Genomic DNA, 27,361 nt, shown 5'->3' with positions numbered 1-27,361 from the left:
AATGTGTGTAACGTGTTAATTTTAGAACCTGGCACATGGTAAGTTTGCAGTGAATATATGGAATCATTTTAAGAAGGTTAAAAAGATTAATAGGATGAAATATCTGTAAGGAAATTTAAGGGCTCATTAATAATCCCCTATCTTCTTACGGGATTGAAATAAACATTATTCCATTAATCATCCCTACTATCGCCTCTCAAGTCAATAGAATAACCAAATGTAAAAGCACTCTGTAAACTAATAATAAAAAACCTGTGGAAGTGGAAGTTATAGTTATTTGTCTTTATATCTGAACATATTCAGAATAGTATTCATTTGTGTGATATAGACATATTATATGCATGCACATCGTTGGAAAATTTCTCAAGAGTTATAGTCTATCTGTTTTGGTTGCCACTTGGGAAGTGGGATTGCTGATATGATAGACTTAACTTCTCTCAAATCCTTTTTACTGAAACCAAATGACAGCAGGAAAAAAATACACAACACGAAACACATTTTGACCAGAAGGTGGCAATAAAGCATTGATATTTCCCAAAGGTTCCTGGCTCAAGAACTAACTTCTGGTAGGTGTTATATATCCAAGAAGACAAAATATTGTCTAGAGCAGTGGTTCTCAACCTGTGGGTCGCGACCCCTTTGGGGGTCGAACGACCCTTTCACAGGGGTCGCCTAAGACCATCGGAAAACACATATATAATTACATATTGTTTTTGTGATTAATCACTATGCTTTAATTATGTTCAATTTGTAACAATGAAAATACATCCTGCATATCAGATATTTACATTACGATTCATAACGGTAGCAAAATTACAGTTATGAAGTAGCAACGAAAATAATTTTATGGTTGGGGGTCACCACAACATGAGGAACTGGATTAAAGGGTCGCAGCATTACGAAGGTTGAGAACCACTGGTCTAGAGGTTGTGATCATCCAGATCCTGTGGGGGGCAACTCCTCATCCTCACCTTGTCCCCGCCCTGGAGAAGCCCAGGCTCAGAGAGAGGCGATGGGGACATAGAGAGACGAGTGCTTCAGAAAAGCACAGGGCTCTGGGAGCAATCATTTATCTGAAAAGCATGTCCCATCTTTGAATTCTCATTTAAGTTAACGTTACTGGATAGATGAAATGATTTCTGGCATATTGTGGTCTATTACCACATACCAATTTTACTGCATCCAAGAATGGAATTTCTTCTCTTTGTTCTTGATCTAAGAAATGGCAGAAATAATGGAACAAATACTTTGTTCATTTGGTCCCCTCACGGCTCCACCCCCAGGCAATCAAGGAAAAAGAACCCTGTCAAGGCTCTTTTACTTCTGGGAAGCGCACATTAGTTGTTGTCTAGAATAGACAGGGTCTGAGGTTTGTTAAGGACAAAACTATTTTACCACTTGTTAACATGGAAAGGAAGAGTTTATTCAGGACTATTGTGATAGGTGTAGCTGTCAAAACTATTGCAATAGAGGAGAGAGATTGGACTCAACTCTGAACACAACAAGAACAAGTGGAGTTTTATAACTGAGGAGCAGGTGGGTGTGGAAAATTACTTCAGGAGCCTGATGAAAGGAGGCGGATGGGGGTATGGTTTGCATATTGAAGGCATTTTACAGACCAGTTGTTTGCTATCTGTAGGAATTAGCCAACCCTGGGAGGGGCAGCCCCTCTCTAGCTCTGCAAGGCCTCAAGATGTCAAAGCATAATAAAATACAGGAAAAAACATTTTAACCTTGCTTCTAGCTTCTAAAACACCATTTATGTCAATCAACCAAGTACCTCATGAAATCAGAAAGCATTGAATAAGTAAGATCATTTCATTTCATCTAACTAATAATCATAATAGGTAACTTAATTAGTTCCTTCTGTATGCTACCTCTTATGCTAAGCACTTTAAATGCTTCATTTAATTCACATATTGTATCTTGATTGTAGTGGTTTTACAAATATGTACATGTGATAAAATTCCATAGAATTATGCACAAAGCCCTACCCCCAAAATGAGTGTAGGCAAAAACACATGAAATTTGTGTAAGAACTGCAGTCTTGTTCATTGTATTGTGCCAAGCAATTTCCTGATTTTGATAATACACTATAGTTATGTAAGATGTCACCATTGGGGTAAGGTAGGTGATGGATTCATGGGACCTCACTATACTATTCTTGCAACTTCTTGTGAATCAATTATTTTAAAATAAAACGTTAAAAGAAAAACCCTTTGCGGCCAATACTATAATTATCCCCATTTTGCACATGAGGAAACTGAGGCTTACAAAGATTAATAACTTGCCTAAGATCATTCAGCAAGTAAGCGAGAGTATGTTTCCAACTGGAGCCCATTCACTATTAACCTCCCTTCCACACAGATAATCTTCAGATAAAATTTTGATTCCTAATACTCATAGATTGTTTCTAGATTCCAGTATGGTCTGAAAATTTGTAAATAAATTAAATTACACTGCAGTGCTGGAAAGTAAAACTGCAGTACACTTAAAAGTTAGTATAGGACTCCCCGATCTCAAACTGTACTACAAAGCTATAGTAATCAAAACAGAATGATATTGGCAGAAAAATAGACACACAGACCAATGCATAAGACTTGATAGCCCAGAAATAAACCCTACACAAATATGGGCAACTAATTTACAGCAAAGGAATCAAAAATATACAAATGACAGTCTCTTATATCAATTTGGAAAACTAGACAGCTACATGCAAAAGAATGAAACTAAACCACTGTGTTACATCATACACAAAAATTAACTCAAAATGGATTAAAGACCTGAATGTAAGACCTAAAGCAAAAAAATACACAGAAGAAAATATAGGCACTAAGCTTCTCGACATTGGTCCCAGTGGGTTTTTGTGAATTTGACTCCAAAAGCAAGGGAAACAACAACAAAAATAAACATGAGGGAGTACATCAAACTAAAAAGCTTCTGCACTATGAAGGAAACCATCAACCAAACAAAAGGCAACCTACTGAATGGGAGAACATATTTCCCAATAATATTTCTGATAAGAAGTTAATATCTAAAATATATAAATAACTCATACAACTCAACAACAAAAAAACTAACTGATCAAAAAAATGGGCTCTTTCGAAAAATAGACATGTTTTGAAGGAAGACATACAGATAGATATATGATAAGATGTTTAATGTCACTAATCATCAGGGAAATGCAAGATAAAACCACAATCAAATATCACCTCACACCTGTTAGAATGGCTATTATAAAAAAGACAAGAAATATTAGAGATCATGTGGAGAAAAGGGAAACTTTGTGTACTGTTGGTAGAATTGTAAATTGGTATAGCCATTATGAAAAACAGTATGGAGGTTCCTCAAAAAATTAAGAATAGAACTACCATATAATCCAGCAATTCTTCTTCTGGATATTTATCCAAAGAATATGAAAACACTAATTCAAAAAGATATACGTACCCATAGATTCATTGCAGCATTATTTACAATAGCCAACCTATGGAAACAACCTAAGTATCCATCTACAGATGAATGGATAGAGAAGATGTGATACAATAGAATAATATAATGACAGAATAGAATATCACTCTACCACAAGAAAAGAAGAAATAATGCCTTTTGCAACTACATGAATAGATCCGGAGGATATCATGCTAAGTGAAATAAGTCAGACACAAAAAAACAAAACTGAATTATTTAACTCCTATGTGAAATATAAAACAAAATAACAAAATACCGAAAACTCATAGATATGGATAACAGAATGGTGGTTACCAGAGGGAAAGGAGGCTGAGAGGAGGGCAAATGGGTAAAGGGGGATCAAATATATGGTAACAGATAGAAACTAGACTGTTGCCGGTGAGTGTGCAATGGAGTATAGAGATATTGAATTATAATGGAGCCAGTGTGTCTGAATAGCAGTTGCCATTGAATGTTCCCTTTTCATTGCACCACTGACCACTCTTCAGCTGAGAGGGCTGGAGGGCTACTTATTCCCTGCACATTCTATTACAGTCAGCTCTGTGTAGCAGCAGAAAGAAAAAAAAGATGATGCAGAATACAGGCAGGGCCATGATGTAATGGCTCTGGGGAGGCAGCTGATGTGCCATCCCTTCAGGAGACACAAACGCCAAGAGGAATCTCAGCCTCCACCTGCTGAGGTGAATTGGCATTTTTGCTTCTTAACCTGAAATTAAGATATCTTAGACCATTTTTTAAAATCCATATTTCTAAGTCACTTTGTCCTAGTAGCAACAAAGCTCCCAAATTGAATGCATCCCAGACAGCCTGAGTTCCAGTCCCAGCCTTGCCACTCACTAGCTTGGGAGAGTTACTCAATAGTTGTTTGTCTCAGTTTTCTCATCTGTCCTTATCTAAATGGGAGGCAGCAATAGCAAAGTTTGTTATTTACAAGTTATAAAGGATTCAGGATAGCACCTGGTACTTAATATATGGATATCGTAGTTTTTTCTCTCCAGGTCTCTTCAGGTAAAACTTTGCTTACATTTGTCACTCAGATCTGGAATAACACACATCCAAGTGTGTGGTGCATGATTCACTCACCATGTTCAAATGTATGCTTTCTACTGTGACAAAAGTGGAGGGATGAGGAAAACTCCAGGGAGGAAATGTGCTGGGATGCCATGTAAGGTGCTCACTCAAAGGGCAGACTTTATAGAAGTTAAATTTGCAGTTTAATAACACCCCTATTTCAATCTATTTGAAGGTAGTTTTAAGAATCTTGATTAAGTTCAGCGTTTATCATTATTACTTTCGGTTTTCAGGGGGTTACCTAGAGATGTAAACACGGGGTCTCACAATACAGTTAAGTAATACAATTAAACAAATATTGTGGAACTCATATCAAATGCAAAGCACTGTCATGCACTGAATTCTGAGTGCTGTGAAGACAACTAAAAAACAGTTCTCAGTCCTTAGATTTAAACAATAAAATCTATCGAACAAGATAGTTGAATACATCTAATGACATGCCTATATAAAAATAGATGAGGAAAGAATCATTTATAAAACATTATCACATTGTCATGAATTCCTTGCAAAGGCCTCTTATCTACTTTGCCTCTAGCATTATAACATCCTAAACATCCATCTCTGAGGTTCACTTCACTACAAATATCTTCTGGTGAACTGAGAAATAAATTACATGATCGGAGATTATTGTGGGTGTCATCAAAAAGAAATGAAGGTTTATTTTCTGAAGCAAAAATAAAGTGACAGTTCCATAAAATAGAATGTGTCCTCTCTCCAGCTCACCAAGATATCGAGCTGTAAAAGGTACAGCAATTTTGTGTTAGCTGTCTGATGAATACCCAGTGTGATTTTATTTTAAACTAGAGGCCTGGTGCATGGATTCATTCACTAGTGGGGTCCCCCGGCCTTGCCTGCAGGGATGGGGCAGAAACCGGCTCTCCAACATCCCCGGAGGGGTCCCAGATTGCGAGAGGGCAGTTCTCGGGTGATGCACCCTGAATCGGGCTCCCTCCTCTGGTTCCAGGTGTGTCACCCGAGAACTGCAGCTGCCAAGTCACTGCAGCACCTGCCCCCTGGTGGTCATTGTGTGTCATAGCTACCGGTCAGATGGTCGAACGGTTGGATGGTCACTTAGTCTCTTATATATATACTTTTATTTCATGAAATCTTTATAGGTCTATATTGTCAATGTTTATTTGAAGGTTTTATAGGAGACATTAATTAGTTACTCAAAACAAAAAGTAGTAGTATATAAAACTATGGGAAATGCCTTTAAATAAAAAATGTTTTATTACCATAAAATAATTTTCTTCATGTTCAACTGCAGAAGTTTGAACATCTTTAGCATTATACAATGCTAAGTTCTAAACAGGAGCCTTCATAGTAGGTGGCTAGCCAGTGGTCTAGAAACTTGGGCATTATGAGTACACATTCTAGTTTGGCATTTAACTCACTATCAGTCTTTCCACAGATCTTTCAATCTTGTGTTTGCCTAGGTATTAAGTGCAGATACCCATGTCCTTCTGATTCGTAGAGTTGAGTCCTTGCACATTGTACAGATTAAATAAAGATATAAAAAAGTATTTTATAAAGTATTAAAGAAATACAAATTATACATATTGGAACATAGCATGTGTCAAGCAATCTAAGTCACGTTAATACAGCACATATAAATATCATGCTACATTAACAAAAATATGTCCACAATATGATTCTGCCTTAGTGGCACCCAAAGAAAGCCCTGTTGATCCTATTATATGACATGTTTAACTTTAATAATCAAATCTATCACTCAGCATGGATTACTGCATGCTGTACCAGACCAACAGTGGACAAAATAGCCAACGTCCCTGCCCTCCTGAAGCTTGCATCCTGGTGGACAAATCCCTGTAGATTTGTTTTTCTCAAGCTTTAATGTGCGTATACATCATTGGAAAATTTGATTTAAATGTGGATACAGACTCATTACACCTGGGGTTGGTTCTGGGGTCTGCTGGTCCAGAACATCACTTTGAGTAGCAAGGAACTAGGTAACTAATGTGTTAACCTCCCAAGCAACGTGACACCTTAGCTAAATGAAAATACTCTACTTCTTAAGAGAAGAACCCTTAAGGACTAACAATAAGACTGGGAATTTCAGTTTATTTTGTTCATTAGATTCCACATATAAGTGAGATCTGTGATATTTGTCTTTCTCTGACTGGCATATTTATCTTAGCATAATAATCTCCAGGTCCCTCCATGTTGTCTCAAACGGTAATAAATCCTTCTTTTTTACTGACAAAAAAAAAAATAGATCCAGAGACATGGAAGCACGCAACAGACTGATGAATCTCAGAGGGAAGGAAAGTGGAGGGGGGCGGAGGAGGGTGGAGGCGGGAAGAGATTAACCAAAGAATTTATATGCATATATGCATAATTCATGGATACAGACAATAGTGCAGTGAAGGCCTGGAAAAGGGGCAGGAGCAAGGAGAAGGGGGTCATGGGGGGGGGGGGGGAAATCTGTAATACTTTCAACAATAAGGATAAATAAATAAATAAATAAATAAATAAATAAACGGAATTTCAGGCAGCTGGTGGTGGAAGAGGAGACTCCAGGGGAGAGTCCTTCCTTGTCTTTGTCTGGCTTCTATTATGGCAATCTTTGGCATTGCTTGGCTTGTAACTGCATCATTCCAATCTCTGCCTCCATTGTCACATGGCCTTCTCCTCTGTGTGTCTTTTCTGAGTATCTGAGTGTCCTTTTCTCTTGCATGTCCTTTTCTCTTATAAGGACATCAATAATTGGATTTAGGGCTCATCCTAATTGAGTGTGACCTCAACTTAAGTAATTACATCTACAATGATTATATTTCCAAATAACATCCCATTCTTAGAAGACTTTAGGGGGAACACTATTTGACCCTATTGCACTCACACACAAAAATTTTCAACTCAGGGGGGCGGCAAAGGATGTAGAAAAGACAGAGAGAATATGCTGGGTCTAGGTGGATCTCCTGTGCCTAGCTGAGGCCACAGGGAGAGACCCAGACAGCAAGCTGAGCCTTTATTTTATAGCCAGAGGTAAACAAGGTACTGGTCACCATAGTTACAATGTTCTTGTGAGTTTCACTTGTTTTGGCAGCACTTGCTGTACCTCCCACAGCCCATTAGCTACCCAGATAGGATCTAGGGAGGGGCATAAGGTCAAGCTTAATTATGCTAAGAAGGCTGTGCCCTCTAAGCTGGAACTTGTTTGTGGCTTTGCAACAGGTCAGTCCAAGGCTTAATCCTATAGCCGTTCCCTACAGTGTGGTAAGAAGTAAAAGAGAGAACCAAGAGCAGAAGTGAGAGCTGCACTGCCCTCCTAACCCAGATCTTGTCAGGTGTCAGATGGGACAGCAGTCCGTAAGTTCTCTAGGCCACAGCCAAAAGAGAAGTGAGCAGGGCCTGTGAAGTGTGGAGAGGGGCAGGCAGCCGAGGTCAAGAAGAAGCCTTAGAGAGGGCATGAGACAACCGGCTTCCCTTCCCCTAAGTCGAGGTTTTACCCACAAGCATAAAAGAAGTGGCCAGAAGGGAAGTTGTGTTCCCTTCTCATTTCTCCATCTGTAGTTAAAACTCAGTGAAGCATAACAAATAATGAGCAGTTCCAACCAATTCACAACAGCTCAATGTAGATGCTTTCGTGTGTGGTGTGGGTTGGGGCTGCTGCTGAGAAGTGAAAGCTAAGAAGGTGTTCTCCTAATTGGGAAGGTATATCAGATATTTGGTTATAAATGGCCAGAAAGTGTATTTAAGGAGACCGGGGTATTGATCAGGAAATAATTGTTTGCTGGAAATGGTCAGTCTTTTCCATGGGTAATGAAGATGATGTCACTTGATACCTACTCCAGGGAGCATGTTCTACAGAGCAGTGTCATTAACCTGCCGTCATGGCAACAGGCTGGTCTTGGGTTCTCCCTCTGGAGCTTTCTTTTATTAATGTGTGTGCTGTTCACAAGCTACAACTTGCTCTTTCCATTGTGTTGTTCCACAGGTGACAAGATGGAAAGAAAGTATGGGAGGTTCTTATTATATAGCACAAGGTTTCAAGAAAAACAAACAAATAAACCAACCTTTGGCTTGCTACATTGAGAGTAATCTCCTTCCTCCATTCAGGTCTATATACCCTCCTGCTGTTCGTGGACCAGTAGCATCAGCATCCTCCGGAGGTGTGAGGAATGCAGACTCTAGGTTCCTGTACCAAAACTGAATCTGATCCATGCCAAGATCCCTGGGAAATTCACATTCACGTTAAAGGTTAAGAAGCACTGCCAAATACAGACTTCTGTTTCAGTAATAACATTACCAGCAGCTGCCTACAATGGGGTTTCTCTTCTGAGGCACCACTGTTTTTCATTAGCTTTGGGTCTAAGATTTCCCCCCAAAGTGGGAAAAGGCCATTGTTTTATGCAGTAAGAAGAATGCTTGGTAACTTAAGCTAAGTTTATCACAAGAAAATGTTTCCAGGCTGTGTAGTATTAGGTCCCCAGGATTTTCTTCTGCCCTGTCCCTGTCTCTGAGCTCACCCAGTCAGCTCAGAGCTTCCAGTCTGTGAATCGGGCACCATGTTCCAGCAGCACCAAACAGAGGAGGCTGTTATTCTAGAAATACCGCCTGGAAACTTTGTCAAAACAAGAGCTCAAAAGCAAGCTTTGTCTCTTCTAGCCACTTCTTATTTCCTTTAAATCACACACTTCTGTACAGCATTTAAGATGAAATGACATCACCAAAGCCTGGACTAATAAACATGTTTTCCAGGAAATGGACACGCGTATTCAGTGACTTGTCATGTGCCTAGAATGGTCTTGGCACTGTAAGGAGCCATCACACTAAGAGGCAGGTGACTGGCTCATGGGCACACAGATGATTAGTGGTTGAATTAGAACTCACCCCATGTCTGGTTTTGAAGTCTGATTTCCTCTCCCTCCATTGAAATGCCTCTTCCCACAGGACTAGATCTTGTTTCTAAAGCTGTATCATTGGTCCCAACTATTCTATACAAGCAAAATTGCATTCCAAGCTGGTCCTTGGCAAAAGTAAGGAATGGCACAAAGTTTGTCTTTGACTACACTCCAACCCCAAAGCAAGCTCTTTTTTTGCTTAACTCTACAAACTTTCAGCCAGCTAGTGGTTTTGTCAGTTCCCTGCTACCTTTTCCAATCGCCTTCATGAGATGTTCATCTGAGACTGTCTTCTTCTCAGCATTTCATATTTAATTTCTCCCACCACACTCTCCTTCAGTGACAGCTTACTTGCCAATTCTGTCACATTTTAACAATTAGCAATACCGTCTATGCCAAATTACTGATTTGTAAGTACTTCATTAACTTGTTACCTCTTATAGTTTAACGCTTTTATTTTTTATTTGTTGTTGTTGTTGTTACTCCTCACCCAAGGATATTTTTTCCATTGATTTTTAGAGAGAGTGGAAGAGAGAGAGAGAGGGAACAGGTGAGAGAGGAAAACATCGATGTGAGAGCAACATATCAATTGGTTGCCTTCCACATGCGCGCTGACCAGGGCCAGGGACAGAACCACAATCGAGGTATGTGCCCTTGACCGGGAATCCAACCCGAGACCCTTCAGTGCATGGGCAGTGATGCTCTAACTGCTGAGCCGCACTGACCAGGGTAGGTTTAACTCTTAGAAAACAATAAAGTACCCATGAGTTACTTGATTAATTAATAATAAATCTTAAAGAACAAAGTGAAAAGGATTACAAATGTGTAATTTTTGGTCCTGTTTCCAGTCAAGGGAGTCCTTTGCTGTCCCTCAAATCCCATCCACAGGTACTACTTTGTTCATACATTTGGCTGGCTTGAGCTATTAATAGCACAGAACACATTTTTACACTTTAGAAACTTGGAGGTGGGGAGATTTTTTTTTTTTTTTATTGATTGCAGAGAGGAAGGGAGAGGGAGAGAGAGAGATAGAAACATCAGTGATCCATGGGGCATGCCAGCATGTATATGTCTGTTGTAGACTAATGACTCCTTCCAAAATTATCCATATTGTAATCCTCAGAACTTGGAATATATTATCTTACTAGAGGCCCTGTGCACGAATTCGTGCATGGGTGGGGTCTGGCCCACCCGCCCCACTTGGGGCCAATTAGGCCTGGCTGGCCAGGGGGAGGGGCCATGGGTGGTTGGCCTACTGGCCCTGCCCCCTGGTCGAACTCCCAGTTGAGGGGACAATTTGCATATTAGCCTTTTATTATATAGGATTACATAGGATGTGGCAAAAGAGGCTTTGCAGGTGTAGTTAAGTTGAGGATCTTCAGATGGGGAGAGTATCCTGGATTATCCAGGTGGGACCAATATAATCACAAGAGTTCTTATAAGACGGTGGTTCTCAACCTTGGCTGCACATTAGAATCACCTGGGAGTCTTTTTAAAATCCTGATTTCTGGGCCTCATCCTCCGGAAATTCTGTTTCTTTGTTATGGGGTGGGTGGCCCCACCCCATAACAAAGAAACAGAATTTCCGGAGGATGAGGCCCGGAAATCAGGATTTTAAAAAGATTCCCAGGTGATTCTAATGTGCAGCCAAGGTTGAGAACCACTGCACTAAGCCAAACTGGCTAGGCAAGAGATATTCTTCTTTCTAGGAAACCCCAACATCTGGTAACCCATCTAGTCACAGCGATCATGGTTCTGTCTAACTCATCCAGCTGTATGTCCTAGTACTGACATTCAGTTTTCTTAAAGTACAAACATATCTCATTTTCAATTGTTCAGCTGCACAGGGAGAAGTACATTATTGTTACTAAGAGCAAAGCCCAGAATCCAATTTGGAGACCTTGATTTTCATAATGTTTTCAAATCATCTAATCAAGCCTTCTTTCTTTTACCCATGTTTCCTTTCTCGCCTCTCTACTTCTCTCTTTGTACAGTATGTCTTAACACAAGAAAAAACAAACTTTCAAATGCAAAGAGAAAAATGGATGGTAATTATTATAAATGTTTCATTAGAACTGAGGCCATTCAATCTGCTTATTTGAACATATAAAGCATTTTCTCTCTTCTGAAATACTCCACTGCACAAATAAGAGTATTCAGATATAATTTCACGTGATTACCCTATGTTAGGAGCTCCTAACCACAACTCTCTATCAGGTGTTGTTAAGCACATAAACAAACTGCCTCCAAGTAAATCCTGTCCACCAAATCTTTATTTTCATTTCACAAAGATTCTGTTTTGCAGGCAAACTCTGGGAATGTTGCCTCCCTATTAAATAGCAGGAAAGGGAAATTTGAAGGTAGGAGAGACCTGAAAGGATCTTTGCCACAAAAATTTGTCCTGTCTCAAATGTATTTCCTCCCTGAGCAAAAACTACATAGCAGGTCAGAAAAACCCATGCAGCAAAAGGCAAAATTAAATAGTAAACTATAAAAGCAGAAACATTAAGTTGCTGTTATGAACTCATTTCACAGCTACATTAACCAATGAATGTTTTTTTAACAACACTGAAGGGAGGACAGCCAAGTTTAAGAAGACTGGTCTTAAACTTAGTTTTATTTATTATTTACTCCTAGAGCAGAGATTCTGATACTGAAACCTTGGGGTGGGCCTCAGGGATCTGAGAATTCTCAGAAATTTGGGGTGTCCTTGTATATGTGGGCTTTTTTTTTCTGGGAGATGATCTATAGTTTCCGTCAGATTTTCAAAGGGATATAATCTAAGAATCACTATTCTTAGAGGATTCTTTAAGGAATATGGAAAAGTTGGATACAATGATATCAGATAAAACCTGATGTTTATGAGATCAAAGATATGCATTTGAGTTATTTTTCTATGAAAGACAATCAGATCAGGCCTGCCTATATAGTTGCAGCAAAACCAGTCAGGGAAATTAGAGTATAGCTGAGAATATAATTTAGACAGGCCCACTGTATGAAATACGGTAATACTCAATGCTATAACATCATCATCATCTCAGTAACTTAACAAAATAAAAGTTTACTTCTCATTCACACAAAGTCCAATTCCTGGTCAATAGCAGCCTTCCATGTGATCATTCAGGGATCCAGGCTCCTTGTATCCTATGACTCTGACTTCTTTTATAGCCTTTAAGTCCTCTGTTAGAACTTCAATATCTTGCCAGTAGATAGGAGAAGAAAGAGAAAGTATGGAGGATTACATGAGGGTTGGACATCTTTTCTACCCACACTCCTTCAATTAAAATTCAGTCACATGGCCTAACCTAACTGTAAGGGAGGGTGAAATGTAGTCTAACTGCATTCTCAGAGTGTAAAAGAAATGACTTTTGGTGAACACCTAGCATTTCTGCCCTATCCTCTCAAATGAAACAACAGGACCAGGAAAAGTTTGGAGAACAAGAAGACATGCTGCTTTAGATACTGGAAGAAAATCCAATGTCATAGGAAGACCAACATATTCCACAGAAAACAGGCCAGAAAACAGTGGAAGAAGCAGTTTTACAGGAGGTAGGAAAGTATCCAGAGTAAGGAACAGAGTGACCTAAAACATATGAGCAAAAATGCTTAGAATTTTAGGCATGGAGGTAGGAGGAATTTGGGAATTTAGTGATCAGTAGTAGAGCCCAAGTCACCAAATAGTATTTAGGAAGATGTGGTGTTAGGAGTGGCAATAAGAGTAGGATCAGGCAAAAGCAAGAGTGAAATAATCAAGAGATAGGAAGACTACAGAGAGGAAGCCTAGGCACAGCGTAGAGAGTCAAGACAGTCTATTTGTGAGGTGACTCCTTGATGACCAGCATGTTGGACAAGAGCTGTTTCAATGTCTCCTGTCCAAGGTCAGGACTGACCCTGGAGTAGTGCAGAGCCTACAGGTAGGGGTCAGCTGTGAAAGAGGCTCTGGAGATCTGATAGGGCCTGACAAGACCCATCCTCAAATGTTCCCAGGAATCTTACTTTGCTTCTCCATCACAGACAACAACCCTGACCAACCCTACCTTCCTCACAAATTGTTCTGGGATGAAAAGGAACAACTGAATCACTACAAACACTTCAGAGCACAAAGCAAATGCCCCACTAAGAGTATGGAGAACCTGGGATAGCATGTTTGCTTAGAAGAAATAATAAAAATAATTGCTCATATGTGCAAGACATGGTTCTTGGGCTTTAGATATATTTATCCATTAATCTTAACAAAAATCTTTATTTGAAGGATATGTCTTTATTACCTCAATTTATAGACTAAAAACTGAGCAACAGTCACTTATAAGTGACTTGCTCAAGTAAGAGTCAGAGTTGGGGTTCAAAAAGATCTGCCGTCAGAGTCGATAACCTCAACCACGATGGATACTGCCTTTCTTAGAAAGTCAAATTTGGCCCAAATTTCATATATTTCACCTGATTAATGGAGGTGGCATTGAAGACACATCCTTTAATTTAAGTCCCCCAGAAATCTCATCTACCATTTTCTTTCCATAAAGTTGCCTCATCCTTTGGAATGAAGACACGTCATGGATCTCCCAAGAATGAGTCATGGACAGCTCCCTGGAGTGGCCACCTTCTCAAAGAATGCACACTATTAGGCAATAACAAGCTTTGAAATAAAATATGTGACATATGAACGACCACAGAATGTCAAAGTTAGAGGGAAGCTTAGGGACCACAGTCCCACCATTTCAGTACAGAGAAGCTAGTAGCTTTCAAAATGTCCCTTAGGAATAAGAGCAGATTGTCCTAACTTACACAGTCAAATACTTGCCTCCTTACCTCAGAACATTTTCTCTATGCAGCATAAAGGGATCATGAGGGTTAAAAGTCAGAAACTTTTAACAGTGACATAAGTGACTGCATGGATTCTTAGGTTGCTAGCAGGACTGTGAAAAAGATAAACGGGTTCAACTTCATGAATTTGTTTTCTATGAAATAAGGAATCCAACATCTTATATAACTAATCAGCAGTTGTATATCCATCCATTCAAGCATTTATTCTATCACCCAGGCTTTGCCCCAGCATTTATCCATCCATCCATCCATCCATGCACTTACTCATTCATCCCAACCTTTATCCCAGCTTTATTCATCCATCCATCCACCCATCCATTCAACCACCCATGCAGGTATTTATTCATTCATTTGCAAAAGTTTTCACTCATTACAAAATATCTATTGAGCCAAAATTTGTGCTAAATCCTGGGTTTGCTTTTTTTTTTTTTTAAAGCAATTGCAATCAATGTTTTTCTTTCTGTCTGTTTTTCAGATTTCAGTATATGGGATTCCAGTACTTTCCATTATAAAATGAACTTTATATTAAATATGTTCAGGAATCATAATAAGGCCATTATTTATGGTACACTTTGCAGATTGCATCCATTAATTCAAAGGAAAGAGGATATCACTTAGGAGTATTTCCTTTGTTGCTCAGGACCTTATTTTTGGCCTTAAGTGTTTTTTATAGGCCACATACCTAGTCTCAAGACAAATATGGACAAGGCTCAGTCAACAGTGAACTGCTTTCAGTACCAAAGAAGTACTCAGATTTTGTCAAGCTGTGTCTCTGAGAGCTGTACGGCCCTGTTGTCCTTGATGAAAAGTACTCCCCTGTGACAAAGACATGTATGCTCAGTTTTCTTGGGGGACAGTGGAAAAGGGGTCTCTACACCCTGCTTCCCTGTTAGGACTATCAGTTACTGTTATCTGTGCAAACACTGTAACACACCTTCTACTCTAAATAATTCTACCCCAATGGCCAGGGCTCCACTAGTTCTAAAAGTCTAAAATGATTTTGTGCAGCATCTGGCTGTGTACCACATGAGAATGTTATTTTCTGATGATAATAAAGGAGGAGACGACTCAGAAAACAAAGCGCAGCATCAAGGTGGCAACACCCCAAGTGTATTTATTCACTTTTGTGTTATGGATAGGAAAGGTTTTCCTTGCTACAAAGGTTTGTTAAAAACAAGTTGATGCAAATCAATACGTAGTAGCTACAACTATTACCTATTGTAAACAGAATAATAAGCAGAAAATAAAAACAGAAGCAACTACCTTGGTGTACACAGATATTCCATTGTTTTCTGTTATAGAACTGATATGAATGCCACCATTTTTATCTCTTTATAGTATTTTTCCTTGAGACACATTTTTTAAAATTGCACATTGCTTTGCACTTGTCTTACCAGTTCAGGTTTGTAGCATACCAAAGAATTACAGAAAACTGTTTTACTACCAAGGTGGGGGCCATGTGGTCATTTATATATTACAAATGAAAAAGAAGCAAGGTACAAAAACGCGCGCGCGTGTGTGTGTGTGTGTGTGTGTGTGTGTGTGTGAGAGAGAGAGAGACAGAGAGACAGAGAGACAGAGAGAGAGAGAGAGAGGGAGGTGTTCAAGGCTGTGAATACTGGCTGGTAGGAAAGGCTTTAAACTAGTGGTCATCGAAATCATATATAATACCTATTAAGCACTCACTTTGCTAGCAGCATGTAAATCACTGGATTGGTTATTCAAAGACCAGACAAACAGAATTCCCGGATACTGTTTCCATTTGGGTTTTCCAGTTCGTATGGTTCCAGCTGGCGGTACTCAAAAGTCACACGGTTTATGTGTTTTCCGCTGGAGACCATGCGCACCACCGTGTTGTCGCAGCCAATTTTCATTTGGGCTGTAATTCATGGAAAAAGTAAAAGTTTCCCAGCAAGTTAGAAACCACACAGCAAAACCACTTCTGTCAATAAGATCATTTAAACTCAAAGAAAGCGAGAGGTTGTATCTTCTTCTCATGGGCTCAAACCATGCCAGGAGGGGAAACGTTTTTGTTTTCATGTTCGTTAGAATACAGAATTAACTTCAGAATTGTGACACTGATCTCAGCTTTTCTCTTCATGTGCAAGAACACCGTTAGCCAAATAAATCTGGCTGCAGAGAGGCAAGAGGATGTCTCCTTGCACTTTTCACATTCCACCTGCACGGCTCTGGTGGTAAAGGCAGGGGCCTCTCCACACTAACCTTCACTCCAGTTCAGTGTTCTCAGCGGAGACAGTACTGCCTTCCAGGGACAGGCTGGAAATTAGCAGGGGTAATTTTTGGTTGTCATAACATCTGGGGGTGCAAGTGATATTTAATGGGCAGGTTGGAGGCTAAATTGTAATGCTAAACATTGATGTTGACCAAAAAGATCACCTGTTTATTATTTTCTGAGCCTAGATAATAGTTGTTTTACATATAAACAAAAATATTTTGCATGATTTAGATAGACCACACTAAATATATTCATTTTTTCCCATTGTCCACCTACATTTTTCTCATTTTTTCCATTTCTCTCTCATTTGTCCCATTGTCCACCTACCTTTTTTCTCATTTTTCCATTTCTCTCTCATTTTTTTCCTGTGCTTCATAGAAGGAATGACTATTGATATCCTTACTTCTCTTAAATCCAATCTTATCCATTATCTGTATAAGCATCTGACAATGTTTATATCTCTTCTGGTACAGATGTGCCTGAGTGGTTATATATTGAAACTCATCATTTTTATTAAAAATTACTTCTATTTTACTCTTCCAGCCTCAGGCTGGCTCCTGAGAAGGATTTATCTGCCCCATAATAATCCTTTCTGTTGTTTAATCTACTTAATCTCCCTCCACCCACTTTGTCTCTGAGAAACACTAGCATTATTGTGTAACTGGTACTTGACAAACAGGTGCCTGATTTTAAATGAAATAAAACTGCCAGACAGAGTTACGTATTGAGGTAAAAGTCAATTTGGAGACATTATCTTAATATAAGAACCAGGGAGTCTGCATTATGCTTCTACAAGGAGGTTCAAATTTAATTTTCCTTAAATGACTTGGAAGGTCATTCTTTTTCTGATCTTGCTCTGAACTTTAATCTACATAACATGCCCCATTTCCTTTAGTTCATGTGCATATTATTTATTTGACATAATTACTAGGAAAGTCCAATTGAAAGAGCAGGGTCCCTAATAGTTCTTCATTGTCTGAACAACTTAGGAGGGGCTCATGGAAACATGGTGAATGAAAGAAAAAAGTGAAGTTAAAATGAAACAATGAGTCACAGAATTCAAGCCTTCAAATTATCTTAAGACTAGTTTCAATCATCTGGATAATTTAGACAAAAGTGTTTTTTTGGCATTAGTCTTACCATTTTACCTAATTCAAATCATATAATTCAAGCACCAAAATTACTCTGGCCTCAATGATCTAAATTATATAAGGTATGGGTGTTCGATCGTCTTTAATCTAATCCTCACACGCATCTCCCATTGGCATGGAAGGATGCATTGCCTCAGAGAACACATGCAAAGGGGAAGAGAAGCGACTTGCACTGACAGTTTAAACCAGAGCTCAAGTGTAAATTAGCATTAAATAACCCCTGTGTTTTCAGCAAAGTGAGTTCTTAGAAACCTCTTGCCTTTACCTTGATTATCAAGCTTGCCCTGGACCCAGTCCTGCCTTAAATCTCATCCGAAGCTCTTTTATACAGGAGTGAATGGGGGACGGTGGACACCACATGTTGGGCCTTAGTGATTACCGATGCATATTAATTCTATTTCAGAGATGTTTTGTTTATTAAGGTCCCAGTATTAGCTCAGAGAGAAAAAATACTGGGGTGCAGACCTGGTTTTAATTAAAACAGGCAACAGCTGATCAAAGGATGTCTGATTTACAGCTTCATCATCTAGCTGGTTAACGATCTGTGGTTACAAGAAAGGGAAGGGGCTCTGATAAGAATTTGCCATGAGGTTAAAGACTGTTGCTGTTTCCCTCCTGTTTTACTTTTGTCTCTTTAAAGATAATCTCCAATTCCTTCCCAGTTTTACTTAGGGCCAGCCTTAAACACGCATCCTTGTTACTTCATACATTTCTCTCCCAGTGTCAGATACTTTGGTAATGCATTCTTCATAGTGTACATAGTCTTAAGTGTAAAATCCTCACTTGCACTTAATGGGCAAAATTGAAGATTTTTGGTGGGACTTGACTTCCCATGTATAAGAAATGTTAGGTGTTTCACTTAAGGAAATAATCTTGATGGGCACATAAATAATGATCAAAGAAACTTCTCACCAGGGCCTTGAAAGGGATAGCAGAGATCCGCTAAAGGCATCATCTTGGAAGGGTCCAATCCACTTCCTCCCAGCAGCTCCACAAAGTCTCCTTTCCCCCCACAGCCTGCTGCAGGTTTCTGAGAGAATAGCAACAGGGAAAGAGATATTTAAACCAACTATGGGAGTCAAATCATTTGTCCAATGGCAAGTTGGTGAATTCACTCAATCAGCCCTAGACATCCTAATAGTGCCATTTCATTCAACATTCAGGACTCTGAAATTAAAAGGCATTTACAATTTAAAAAAATGATAAGAATTGCTTTTCTAAATCAGTTGAGTAATCATTTCTTAAAATGTGTGTGCATTTTGAAAATAAGTTCAAGGACTACAATGATGAAATGGGAATCTGTAAACTCCACATAAGATGTGTGAAAAAATGAAATCATTCAGACATACATACTAGAATATTTGAATTAGTGCATGCAATCAGAGAGTTTTCATAAATAGGGCTTTCTTTCAACTCACCTCTTTTCCTTTTCTTTGTAAAGGACTTTTTCTGCTATTGGGACAATGTTTATCATTTCTACTGATAAGGATTTAGAATAAATTCAAATATGACCTGTGGGGCTCTGCACACCCTGGCCCTGCCCATCTCCCTGACATGTCTCATATCACTCCCCCTCTATCTTTCCTCCTTTCCATTTCTGGAATCCAATAAGCTCATTCCTGCCTCTGGGCCTCTACACTACTGTTCTCTCTGTTCCTGGCTCCTCCTGTGGCTGCTGGCTCCCTCATCACTATCACTAAAGTCTCACTTTGTCTCCTTCTCCTTCTTTCCTGACCACCTTAGTATCTCAAGGAGCTCTCCACCCCTCCTTCTGCTCCCTTGTCCTAGTCACTATCCATCACAGCACTTCATTTCATTTTCCATCAGGCACTCACCACTAGCTGAAATATATGCAGTTTTGCCTGTCACATGCCACTAAAATGCAGGTTTCATGTGAGCAGCATCTATTTTGTTTGTTGTTAATTTACAGCATCTAGAATAGTGCCTTGAACATAGTGAGAACTCAAAAAAATATTTGGAAAAGAAAAAGATGCCTAGAAGAATGCAGACTTTAATTTAAAAAAAAAATAGGAAACACCAAGATTACTCCTCATAGCCAAGAATAACTGAAGTGCAGATCTCCCAGTCTGGTATCACTCTTGCCGTCTTCTATACTGTACATCAGGAATGACATACGAACAATCTCAAGGCAATAAGGCTATGTCATACATAGACACCCACTTGTTCTGGTCTTTATCAAAGAAATGTTCTCCCACTAAAGTCGCCCTCCAAAAAAACAAACAAAAAAGCATTGGCCCAAAAATTTAGGGCTTAAAGGAAATTAGATATGTTCCTTTTATCAGTCCTAGTCCTATTTGGCTTTCCCTGAAATCTGTCTGATTAGGAACTATGACTGTCCTTGATGCCAGCAAATACACGAGCTATGTTAACCTCAGCACAAGAGAAAGTAAAAGGAAATGAGGATGACTCAGAGGGAAGACGCTACCAGCGCAAATAAATGTGGTCAAGCTCAGCATTTATCTTAAGATCCATACAGAAGTTCATGGGAAAACAAGTTGATGGAGAATCTCAACTAATATCTGTTACAAAATGTATTGAATTAAATGTAATGCCAGAAAACTCTTCAAAACTTTACTGTATTTTGCAATATAAAAATCCAATTTCGCATTTTATGCTACACTTAGCATTTCTTCATAACACAGTCAATGAGATACTTCCTTCATGTCAAAAGAAAATTCCAATAGTCAGAAAAACAGCTGTGTAGATGACTCATACTAGGTTCTGCTAGGAGATAATTTTTTTAAAAGAGGCAAGTACAAGAGAGTTCAATTGTAATTATATGCCACACATTTACCCATTGAAAACATTTCTTGCATCACAAGAAAAGTATTCAAGTAGCACAGGGGACACCTGAGTGTGCAACTTTCAGCTGAACAGGAATAGGAAAGGGTTTAGTTAAAGCAGGGGGGGCACACACCTGTGAGACTTTACAGTCAAACAGGGCAGACTACTCCAATTGCTAATGTCCGTGTTTACCCTGTATGAGTACTTTTGCTCTGACAAAGCTCTGGCTTTAGTAAATAATTTGAAAGCAAGTAGCAACTCACCTTTAACTGCAGGCCATTTAAGTGTCCCAGGGTGAGATCAGATATTTTGATCATCACAGGATAAATTATGGAGAAGCTGCAGTTTCGATACTGATGTGGAACCACCAGGGTGAACCCTCCATTTGGGGTCTGGGAAATGACGTTGCAGGCTTTGCAGGAAAAAAAATCACATTTTCACTACTTGGTATGCTGGTTTTTATAGACATTTGCCTCATCCTTATTTTAGGCTCCTATTCATGGTCTAGGGAAGCGGTCCTCAACCTGTGGGTCGCGACCCCTTTGGCGGTCGAACGACCCTTTCACAGGGGTCGCCTAAGACTATCCTGCATATCAGATATTTGCATTACGATTCATAACAGTAGCAACATTACAGTTATGAAGTAGCAACGAAAATAATTTTATGGTTGGGTCACAACATGAGGAACTGTATTGAAAGGGCCAGAAGGTTGAGAACCACTGGTCTAGGCCTTGTGGCTTGGAAGAGAGTACATTTCACAAAGGCAATTTGGAGGTGGGAAGGGTTTGGGGAATGAAAGCCACCAGGGATGTATGGATGAAGCCTTTGGGCTGCCAGGGGCTTCTAATATTAATCTCAGGGGGTTATCTTGTTTATAATCAGAAAACCTAAATTCATAACCAACCAAACAATACCGGCTGGTACACTTCAGTTAACTGGGGTCCAGGTTCAAGCTGGGAGTCTGGAAGAATCAAGACTTTCAAGCTGAGGCCGGAACTCAAACCCTACCTGTCTGGAGCCTTCACTCATTGAATTTGGGGCCAATGTTATTTTTTAAATAATAAAATAAATAAACAATAAAACAGTCATGAAATAGGCTGAGAAAAAATAGAAAGAAAGCAGGCTGCCCTAACCGGTTTGGTTCAGTGGATAGAGCGTCAGCCTGCGGACTGAGGGGTCCCGGGTTCGATTCCGGTCAAGGGCATGTACCTTGGTTGCAGGCACATCCTCAGCGGGGGGTGTGCAGGAGGCAGCTGATAGACGTTTCTCTCTCATCGATGTTTCTAACTCTCTATCCCTCTCCCTTCCTCTCTGTAAAAAATATTTAAAAAAAAAAAAAAAAAGAAAGCAGGCTACATCTGAATAAATATTTGCTGAGTGTTAAATGTTAAATTGACTAAAAGATAAATTTTAATGTTTGATTTACTCCCAAGAATTTTCTGAAATTTTTTGTTTTGTATCTCAAGTCTAGACTTATAAATTTATTCTTCTAGCTATGAAACTAGAAGCATTAGTTTATACCTTCCCCCCCCCCCAAAAGTTTCTGACTTATCAGAACAGGTCAGAACTACCTCTTGCCTCCTTCCATATTTTTTAATTCCATTTAATTTCAAAAAGAACTGAAATTCCATGACAGTTCTGGAAGGCTTCTGATTTATAACCAAACAAAATAGATGAGAAATAGTTCATTTTTTTCCCTCTAGGATTATTCTGCTCCGGTCCTCAGAAACAGCCTCTTTGGGGGCTTCTTTCAAAATTTAAAAAAACAAAACACAAAAATTGAAAGATCAGTCAGTACATTATTCTTTGGCAGATTCGGTCCATTCTTTGACCATATGAAGTGGTAATACTAATACTATTGCATGCAACCAAAAATGAATAATAATTTCTCTTTTCCTGAATTAATTTTTTACTTTATTTTTATTGTTGATGCTATTGAAAATGTCCCCATTTTCCCCCTCTTTACCCACTTCCACCCAGCTCCCTCCCCCCTTCCCTTTGGCCATCACCATACTGTTGTCTGTGTCTGTGGGTTATGTATATGTTATTTGACTAATCCCTTCACCTTCTTTCATCCAATTAATTTTTGTTTTGTTTTAATGGGAGAAAAATAAGCAGATGAATGAACTCATTTTGATTAAGATAATGTATTTTAGGCCTGGGCTGTTCAGCTTTTTAGCATCTATGGGCATATCCATCAGCAATGAACTAAATTACAGTGGGGAACGCTGAATCAGAAGGCAACTTTGAGGTGCTGGTCCAACCTTCTGCCCAGGCATGAAATCTGTCTAACACATCCCAGATATGAAGTCTTCCGCCTTTGCATAAATATCTAAAACTGCAACTTCATATCTGATCCCTCAAGCTTATCCCAGATGAGTGGAATGAGTTAGAGGGATTAAAGTTTGTCACTGAATGCATTGTACTTTAGGAGATTAGAATAAAATACTGAACAAAAAGATAGAATTCTACTCACCCTAAAGTAGTATCCTATCTAGACTGGGAAATAAATTAAAAACTGTGATTTGATTTTCATAATAATAAATAGAAAATATTCCTTTTGGCCATTTCTGATTACAGAAGGATTTCCATTTAAATCATTTTTCACTTCAAATGTCTTAAGTCTGTGCAATGATACTCTCTTTGAAAACCAGATTTGATCTACACCACCCCCCACACCACCCCACCCCCCCGCCACTGCCTTCCACCTGAGAAGACAGAGCCCACTTACGAAAGAGGTTGGGAACCGTCCTGATGGTTAATGTGAACCCATTTCCTGGTTCATGGACGCGGAAGAAGATCATGGCCACGTTCTGGGAGGATCGGATGCTCCTTCTGCCAAGACCGCTCTCACAGAAATCTATGTACCGCTCAGTTGTGGGGAGAGGGTGGTCCTGGGAACTGGGGAACTTCTCCCCTTTGAGAATCCAACCATCAAATACCTTCCAACAAAACACACCATAGGTGATCGCTCCCATCAGCTCCCTAAGTGACAGGTGTGGAACCGACAGCCTACACTCCTCTGCCCACTTGCTTTCCATCTGTATATATCTCTACTGGGAGGGTTATTTGCTAGTAATATTATTAATTATTTATTGCATTTTTTCTTTATAAACCTTAAAGTTTCCAAAATAAGTAAACTTTATTATACGTCAGTCACCTTCGTAAATCAAACTACAGAAGCACAAGTTGGGTTTCAGTTATTCTTTCTTTTCATTATTGAAATATGAATAAAATATCTTTTTAAAAAACACAGCAGCAGAAAAAAACTGAAGCTGCAACTTGACCTACCTGCCAACGGTTATGTATGCCCATTTTCCTCCTTGTTTTTGTTTGTTTGTTTTACTTTTATCAGATATTAAAATACCAAGAACTACAATGGCTGGTGTATAGCTTAGGACTTTTCCCCCTTCACTTGTTAAAGTTTGCAATTGGACAAAAGGTCAGAGTCTATTGACTTTACTCTTAAAAACACCACAGGTCTCCAATTTAATGAGTCCAGTCTCGTTCCCATTAGCAACACCAGCCGCAAATTACTTCAGTCCTCTTCTAAAGCGTTTTGAACCAAGGCTCCATTTAAAAAATAATCCCAGTGCGCAGATTTTAGTCCTGCTCTTCTGAACTGGACTGGAGAACTCCATCAGCCATTCCCAGCTGACCTGTCTGGCTCATGGACAATGCCTGGGAGAGGCATGGAGCTTGTCCTCCCCTCCCACCGGCCTCAGGCTAGATTCCCTCTCAGCATCCCTCCCAGCAGCCTGCGTCCTGCGGCTTTGAAGACAACCTTTAGGAGCCTGGGACATCTCCGGACCAGCAGGAGCAAAGCAGGCGCAGGTCTCAGACTCCTGGGGCCGGCCTCCGCTCAGCACCCGCCCTCTCGGTGGACCCGAGCGCTCGCGCTAGTTTGTACATCGGCTGAGATTGTAACACAGCCTTTAGCAACGGGAGTTCAAGTCTTTGAAGCGTCGGCCCCGAGAGTACACAGGGGGGATTTTAAATCATGGCAGCCTCTGAGGCATCAGCCCTTCCTGGTGTGGGGCGAGGTCTTGGGGTTGAGAGGCGGTTCCTGTCCCAGCGGAGCGTCTAACTAAGAATGTCACCGGCTCCCCCAAACTCGGCTGCCCCACGACGGGCGCAGCAGCCCGCCCATTTCCCCTCCGCGCGGTGCCCGGCTGCTGGGTGGGGACACCTCACCTTCAGGAAGTCCCCGCCCTGGCAGTCAATGGAGACCAGGTCGTAGTAGATGGTGATGAACTCCTCGGGCTCGCTGATGAAGAAGGCAGCGCAGTGCAGCTGCGGCCGGTCGGCGGTGAAGGTGAACTGGCCCCGCAGGCTCAGCATGTCCAGGCACCCTGAGGGCGGGCAGGGCACGGGGCGAGGCGTCTCGGCTGCAGCCCCGCAGCCCCTCCCGGCGCCCCGATTTCCAGGTTTGCAGCGCTCCCCGCGCCCGACTCCCAGCCGGACTCCCAGCCTCGCTGCGCGCTGCTCCGGTGCCCCAGGGCGCAACACCCTGTCCGCTGCTGAGCTCCTCGTGGCGCACCGGGACTTCGCGATGGGAATCATGCCCTGGACAGCCCCTTCTCTGTGGTGCCCGGGAGCCTCCTGCCCTTGCGCAGAGCCCACACCTCCCCACAGCCCGCTGCCTGCGAACCCAGCCCGGCATCAGCCGGGCAGCCCCAACTCACGCAGAGCGCGGCGGTACAGCGGCTCCCCCGCCAGCTCCCGCTTCAGGTGGGCGCTGAGGAGCAGGAAAGGGTCCTGGTCCCCGGCTTCCCGCAGCTGGCAAGGAACATGGGTCAGTTGGGAAAAGTTGAAGGGGTGGGAAAGGGGGCCGGGAGCAGGGCACCCTCTCTGCCTTACAGCAAAGAGGATCAAGTGACGGGATACTGTCCCTCAGACCAGGGGACCGCAGGCGGCCAGGGGGAAGGAGGAAGAGGCAGGAGGGAAAGCCAGTCTGGGGAAAGGGCGGCACCAAGATGGGGAAGAAAGAGCTAACCCGGCAAAGGCAAGCGCCTAGGCAGCCTGCCCTCCCCCCTCCCCACGCCCCCACGGCAGGACACTCACCAGGGGAGGTGTGAGGGGTCAGCCAGGGCACCACTCACCTCCAGGTATCGGCTCTCCCCTCTCAGAGCCACCAGGAAGATCAGGATGAAGCGACACCGGAGTTTGAAGGAAGGAGACATGCTGGCCCTGCCTCCGTCAGCAGCTGGTGTGCTCCGCTCCACACCTCTACGGCTGAGAGCTGGAAGCTGGCAGGGTCCCCTGCCCGGGTCTCTTTTATAGAGCAGTGAGGAGGGAAGGCTGCCTGCTCCTTAACTGATCTGCGCTCAGTAACCATGGGTTACCCTGTCTCGGTCACACAGTGCGTGGCGATGACGAGGGTCCAGCTCTCTCCCAAATTTTCAGAGTGGGCTAGCATTATTCGGCAAGCATGATTTCAGACTCTTACAACTTACTGAACCCACGTGTGGGAGAAGCAATGAGGCCGAGAAAGAGAATAAGGGAGGGCATTTTGCTGGGCCTGGCAAATGCTGAATTCTCCTCTCCTGGGCATATGCAGGGGATTTTTGGTTTTGCAAAGCAAGGTGACAAGGTTACACTCATGTATAAAATACCCAAACACATAATAACCTTATCATGCAGCCTTGCCTCGTAATCTTGGATGGACTCGTGCTGGAAATTGTCAGAAAATATAGTACTTACGCAATTGCTCATGCTTCTCAGGGAGAAACTCGAGGCGTTTTCAGCTCCAAAGAGAAGCAGGACAGAAGCCGAAATCTGATTTTGCAGAATATTGCAATAATGTAATTCAAGCTTTCTTTCTGTCCCTTAGCCTTTGCTTTATCCTGGGCCAGTTTCTTGTAAGCATTCCCTTAATGGAAAGCTAACTCTGGTGTCTGTGTGCTCCTGGATTTTAGCTGAGGAGCGGTCACTTAGCTTGAATGTATATATGGCAGACACTCCTGGGCCAGCTAACGGGGGCCAGGACACAGCACCCAACTGAACCACTGAGAGAGGAAGTCATTCCATGTCACACCTTCAAATACCTGAATTACTTTAATATTCATGTGGAAAGAACTGCCCAAAGCTTAATTATAACCGCTCATCAGCCAATGTACAGGGCGAACCAAATGACTTAGCGACTCAGAAATAAGTTAAGAATAAGCTTATCTTTGCTAATTACACATGAAGAGAATTGCTTCTCTTTTATGTATAAAATTGTGGGAAATGTGGGGACATTCCACATTCACCTTTCTCACCCCTTTCCTATCTACGTGTTAAGCAAGCCAACTACAAATCCTAAAAACTTTCATGTTGCTTTACCACTGCCTGACAGAAAACACAACTACCATAGCTTGCATTGTTATGAAATTATTACAGATAACGAGACCATAATCCAGGGTTTTAATGCAAGGAAATGGTTCTATTTTTAGTTTATGAATACTCAAAATTAAGCAATGATTTACCTAGTGGTGTCAGAACTTGATATTTTCATATTTAAGACAATTCTGAGCTCTGCAGGGGCGGCCCCTTAGCTATTTAAACAGGAGGCCTTCTTACCATAGTCCAACTCTAGTAGTCCTTAGACCACAGAGAGCATGAGAGGGAAGTTCCCCCAAAGGTCATGAACACTGGCCACTATGCCTCCCTCCCCGTCCCAGGGTTGTACAGATGTCTAAATTTTAGAGAGGGAATAAAAAAATCCAAGAGGAATAAAAGAGGAGAAAAATAAATGGTTTAACCCCAACATACCAGGCCAGCTTCAAGTCTGTCTCCCAGCAGTCTGTGCCCAGAGGGAGGCTCAGGCACACTCATCCCGTAAGCCACTAGCCCAGTCTCCTTTCCCATCAACCTAGCCATGGCCTTGGCCAGCTCCCAGGATACTCAGCTTGGAGAACCCCATTTATCCCACTTTGGGGGGTCTGGCCTTGCTACATCACCAC

At 41.2% G+C, this 27,361-nt stretch overlaps 1 protein-coding gene and 1 long non-coding RNA gene across 2 annotated transcripts; both read right to left on the bottom strand.

Moving 5' to 3' along the window:
• Nucleotides 1-12,441: 12,441 nt before the first annotated feature.
• On the bottom strand, nucleotides 12,442-14,311 carry LOC106723651. Its single transcript, XR_001359357.1, has 2 exons — nucleotides 14,211-14,311; nucleotides 12,442-12,602 (listed from the first exon to the last, which is right to left on the bottom strand). It is a non-coding gene; the product is annotated as an uncharacterized LOC106723651 (long non-coding RNA).
• Nucleotides 14,312-15,308: 997 nt separating this feature from the next.
• CRHBP (corticotropin releasing hormone binding protein) lies at nucleotides 15,309-26,665 on the bottom strand. The gene is made up of 8 exons (XM_014549955.1): nucleotides 26,121-26,665; nucleotides 25,520-25,679; nucleotides 25,103-25,196; nucleotides 24,612-24,769; nucleotides 23,149-23,359; nucleotides 20,681-20,829; nucleotides 18,525-18,642; nucleotides 15,309-16,104 (listed from the first exon to the last, which is right to left on the bottom strand). The coding sequence occupies exons 2-8, from the start codon at nucleotides 25,598-25,600 to the stop codon at nucleotides 15,947-15,949; spliced, it is 969 nt and encodes a 322-aa protein (XP_014405441.1). The 5' UTR covers nucleotides 25,601-25,679; nucleotides 26,121-26,665; the 3' UTR covers nucleotides 15,309-15,946.
• Between the last annotated feature and the right edge of the window lie 696 nt (nucleotides 26,666-27,361).

Source organism: Myotis brandtii, unplaced genomic scaffold (assembly GCF_000412655.1).
Source record: "Myotis brandtii unplaced genomic scaffold, ASM41265v1 scaffold115, whole genome shotgun sequence".
Taxonomy (NCBI): domain Eukaryota; kingdom Metazoa; phylum Chordata; class Mammalia; order Chiroptera; family Vespertilionidae; genus Myotis; species Myotis brandtii.
The sequence above is the reverse complement of the archived record's forward strand: the minus strand, read 5'-3'. Positions and strand labels throughout refer to the sequence as shown.

Bases quoted from the DNA above. Each gene is read 5' to 3' on its own strand.
- CRHBP (XM_014549955.1), bottom strand. From the start codon at position 25,600: ATGTCTCCTTCCTTCAAACTCCGGTGTCGCTTCATCCTGATCTTCCTG. The intron at 24,770-25,102 runs GTGAGTTGGGGC...GCCCGCCCTCAG, and splicing joins GCTGTACCGCCGCGCTCTGC to GGTGCCTGGACATGCTGAGC. The intron at 16,105-18,524 runs GTGAGAAGTTTC...CATGAATTACAG, and splicing joins CTATCCCTTTCAAGGCCCTG to CCCAAATGAAAATTGGCTGC.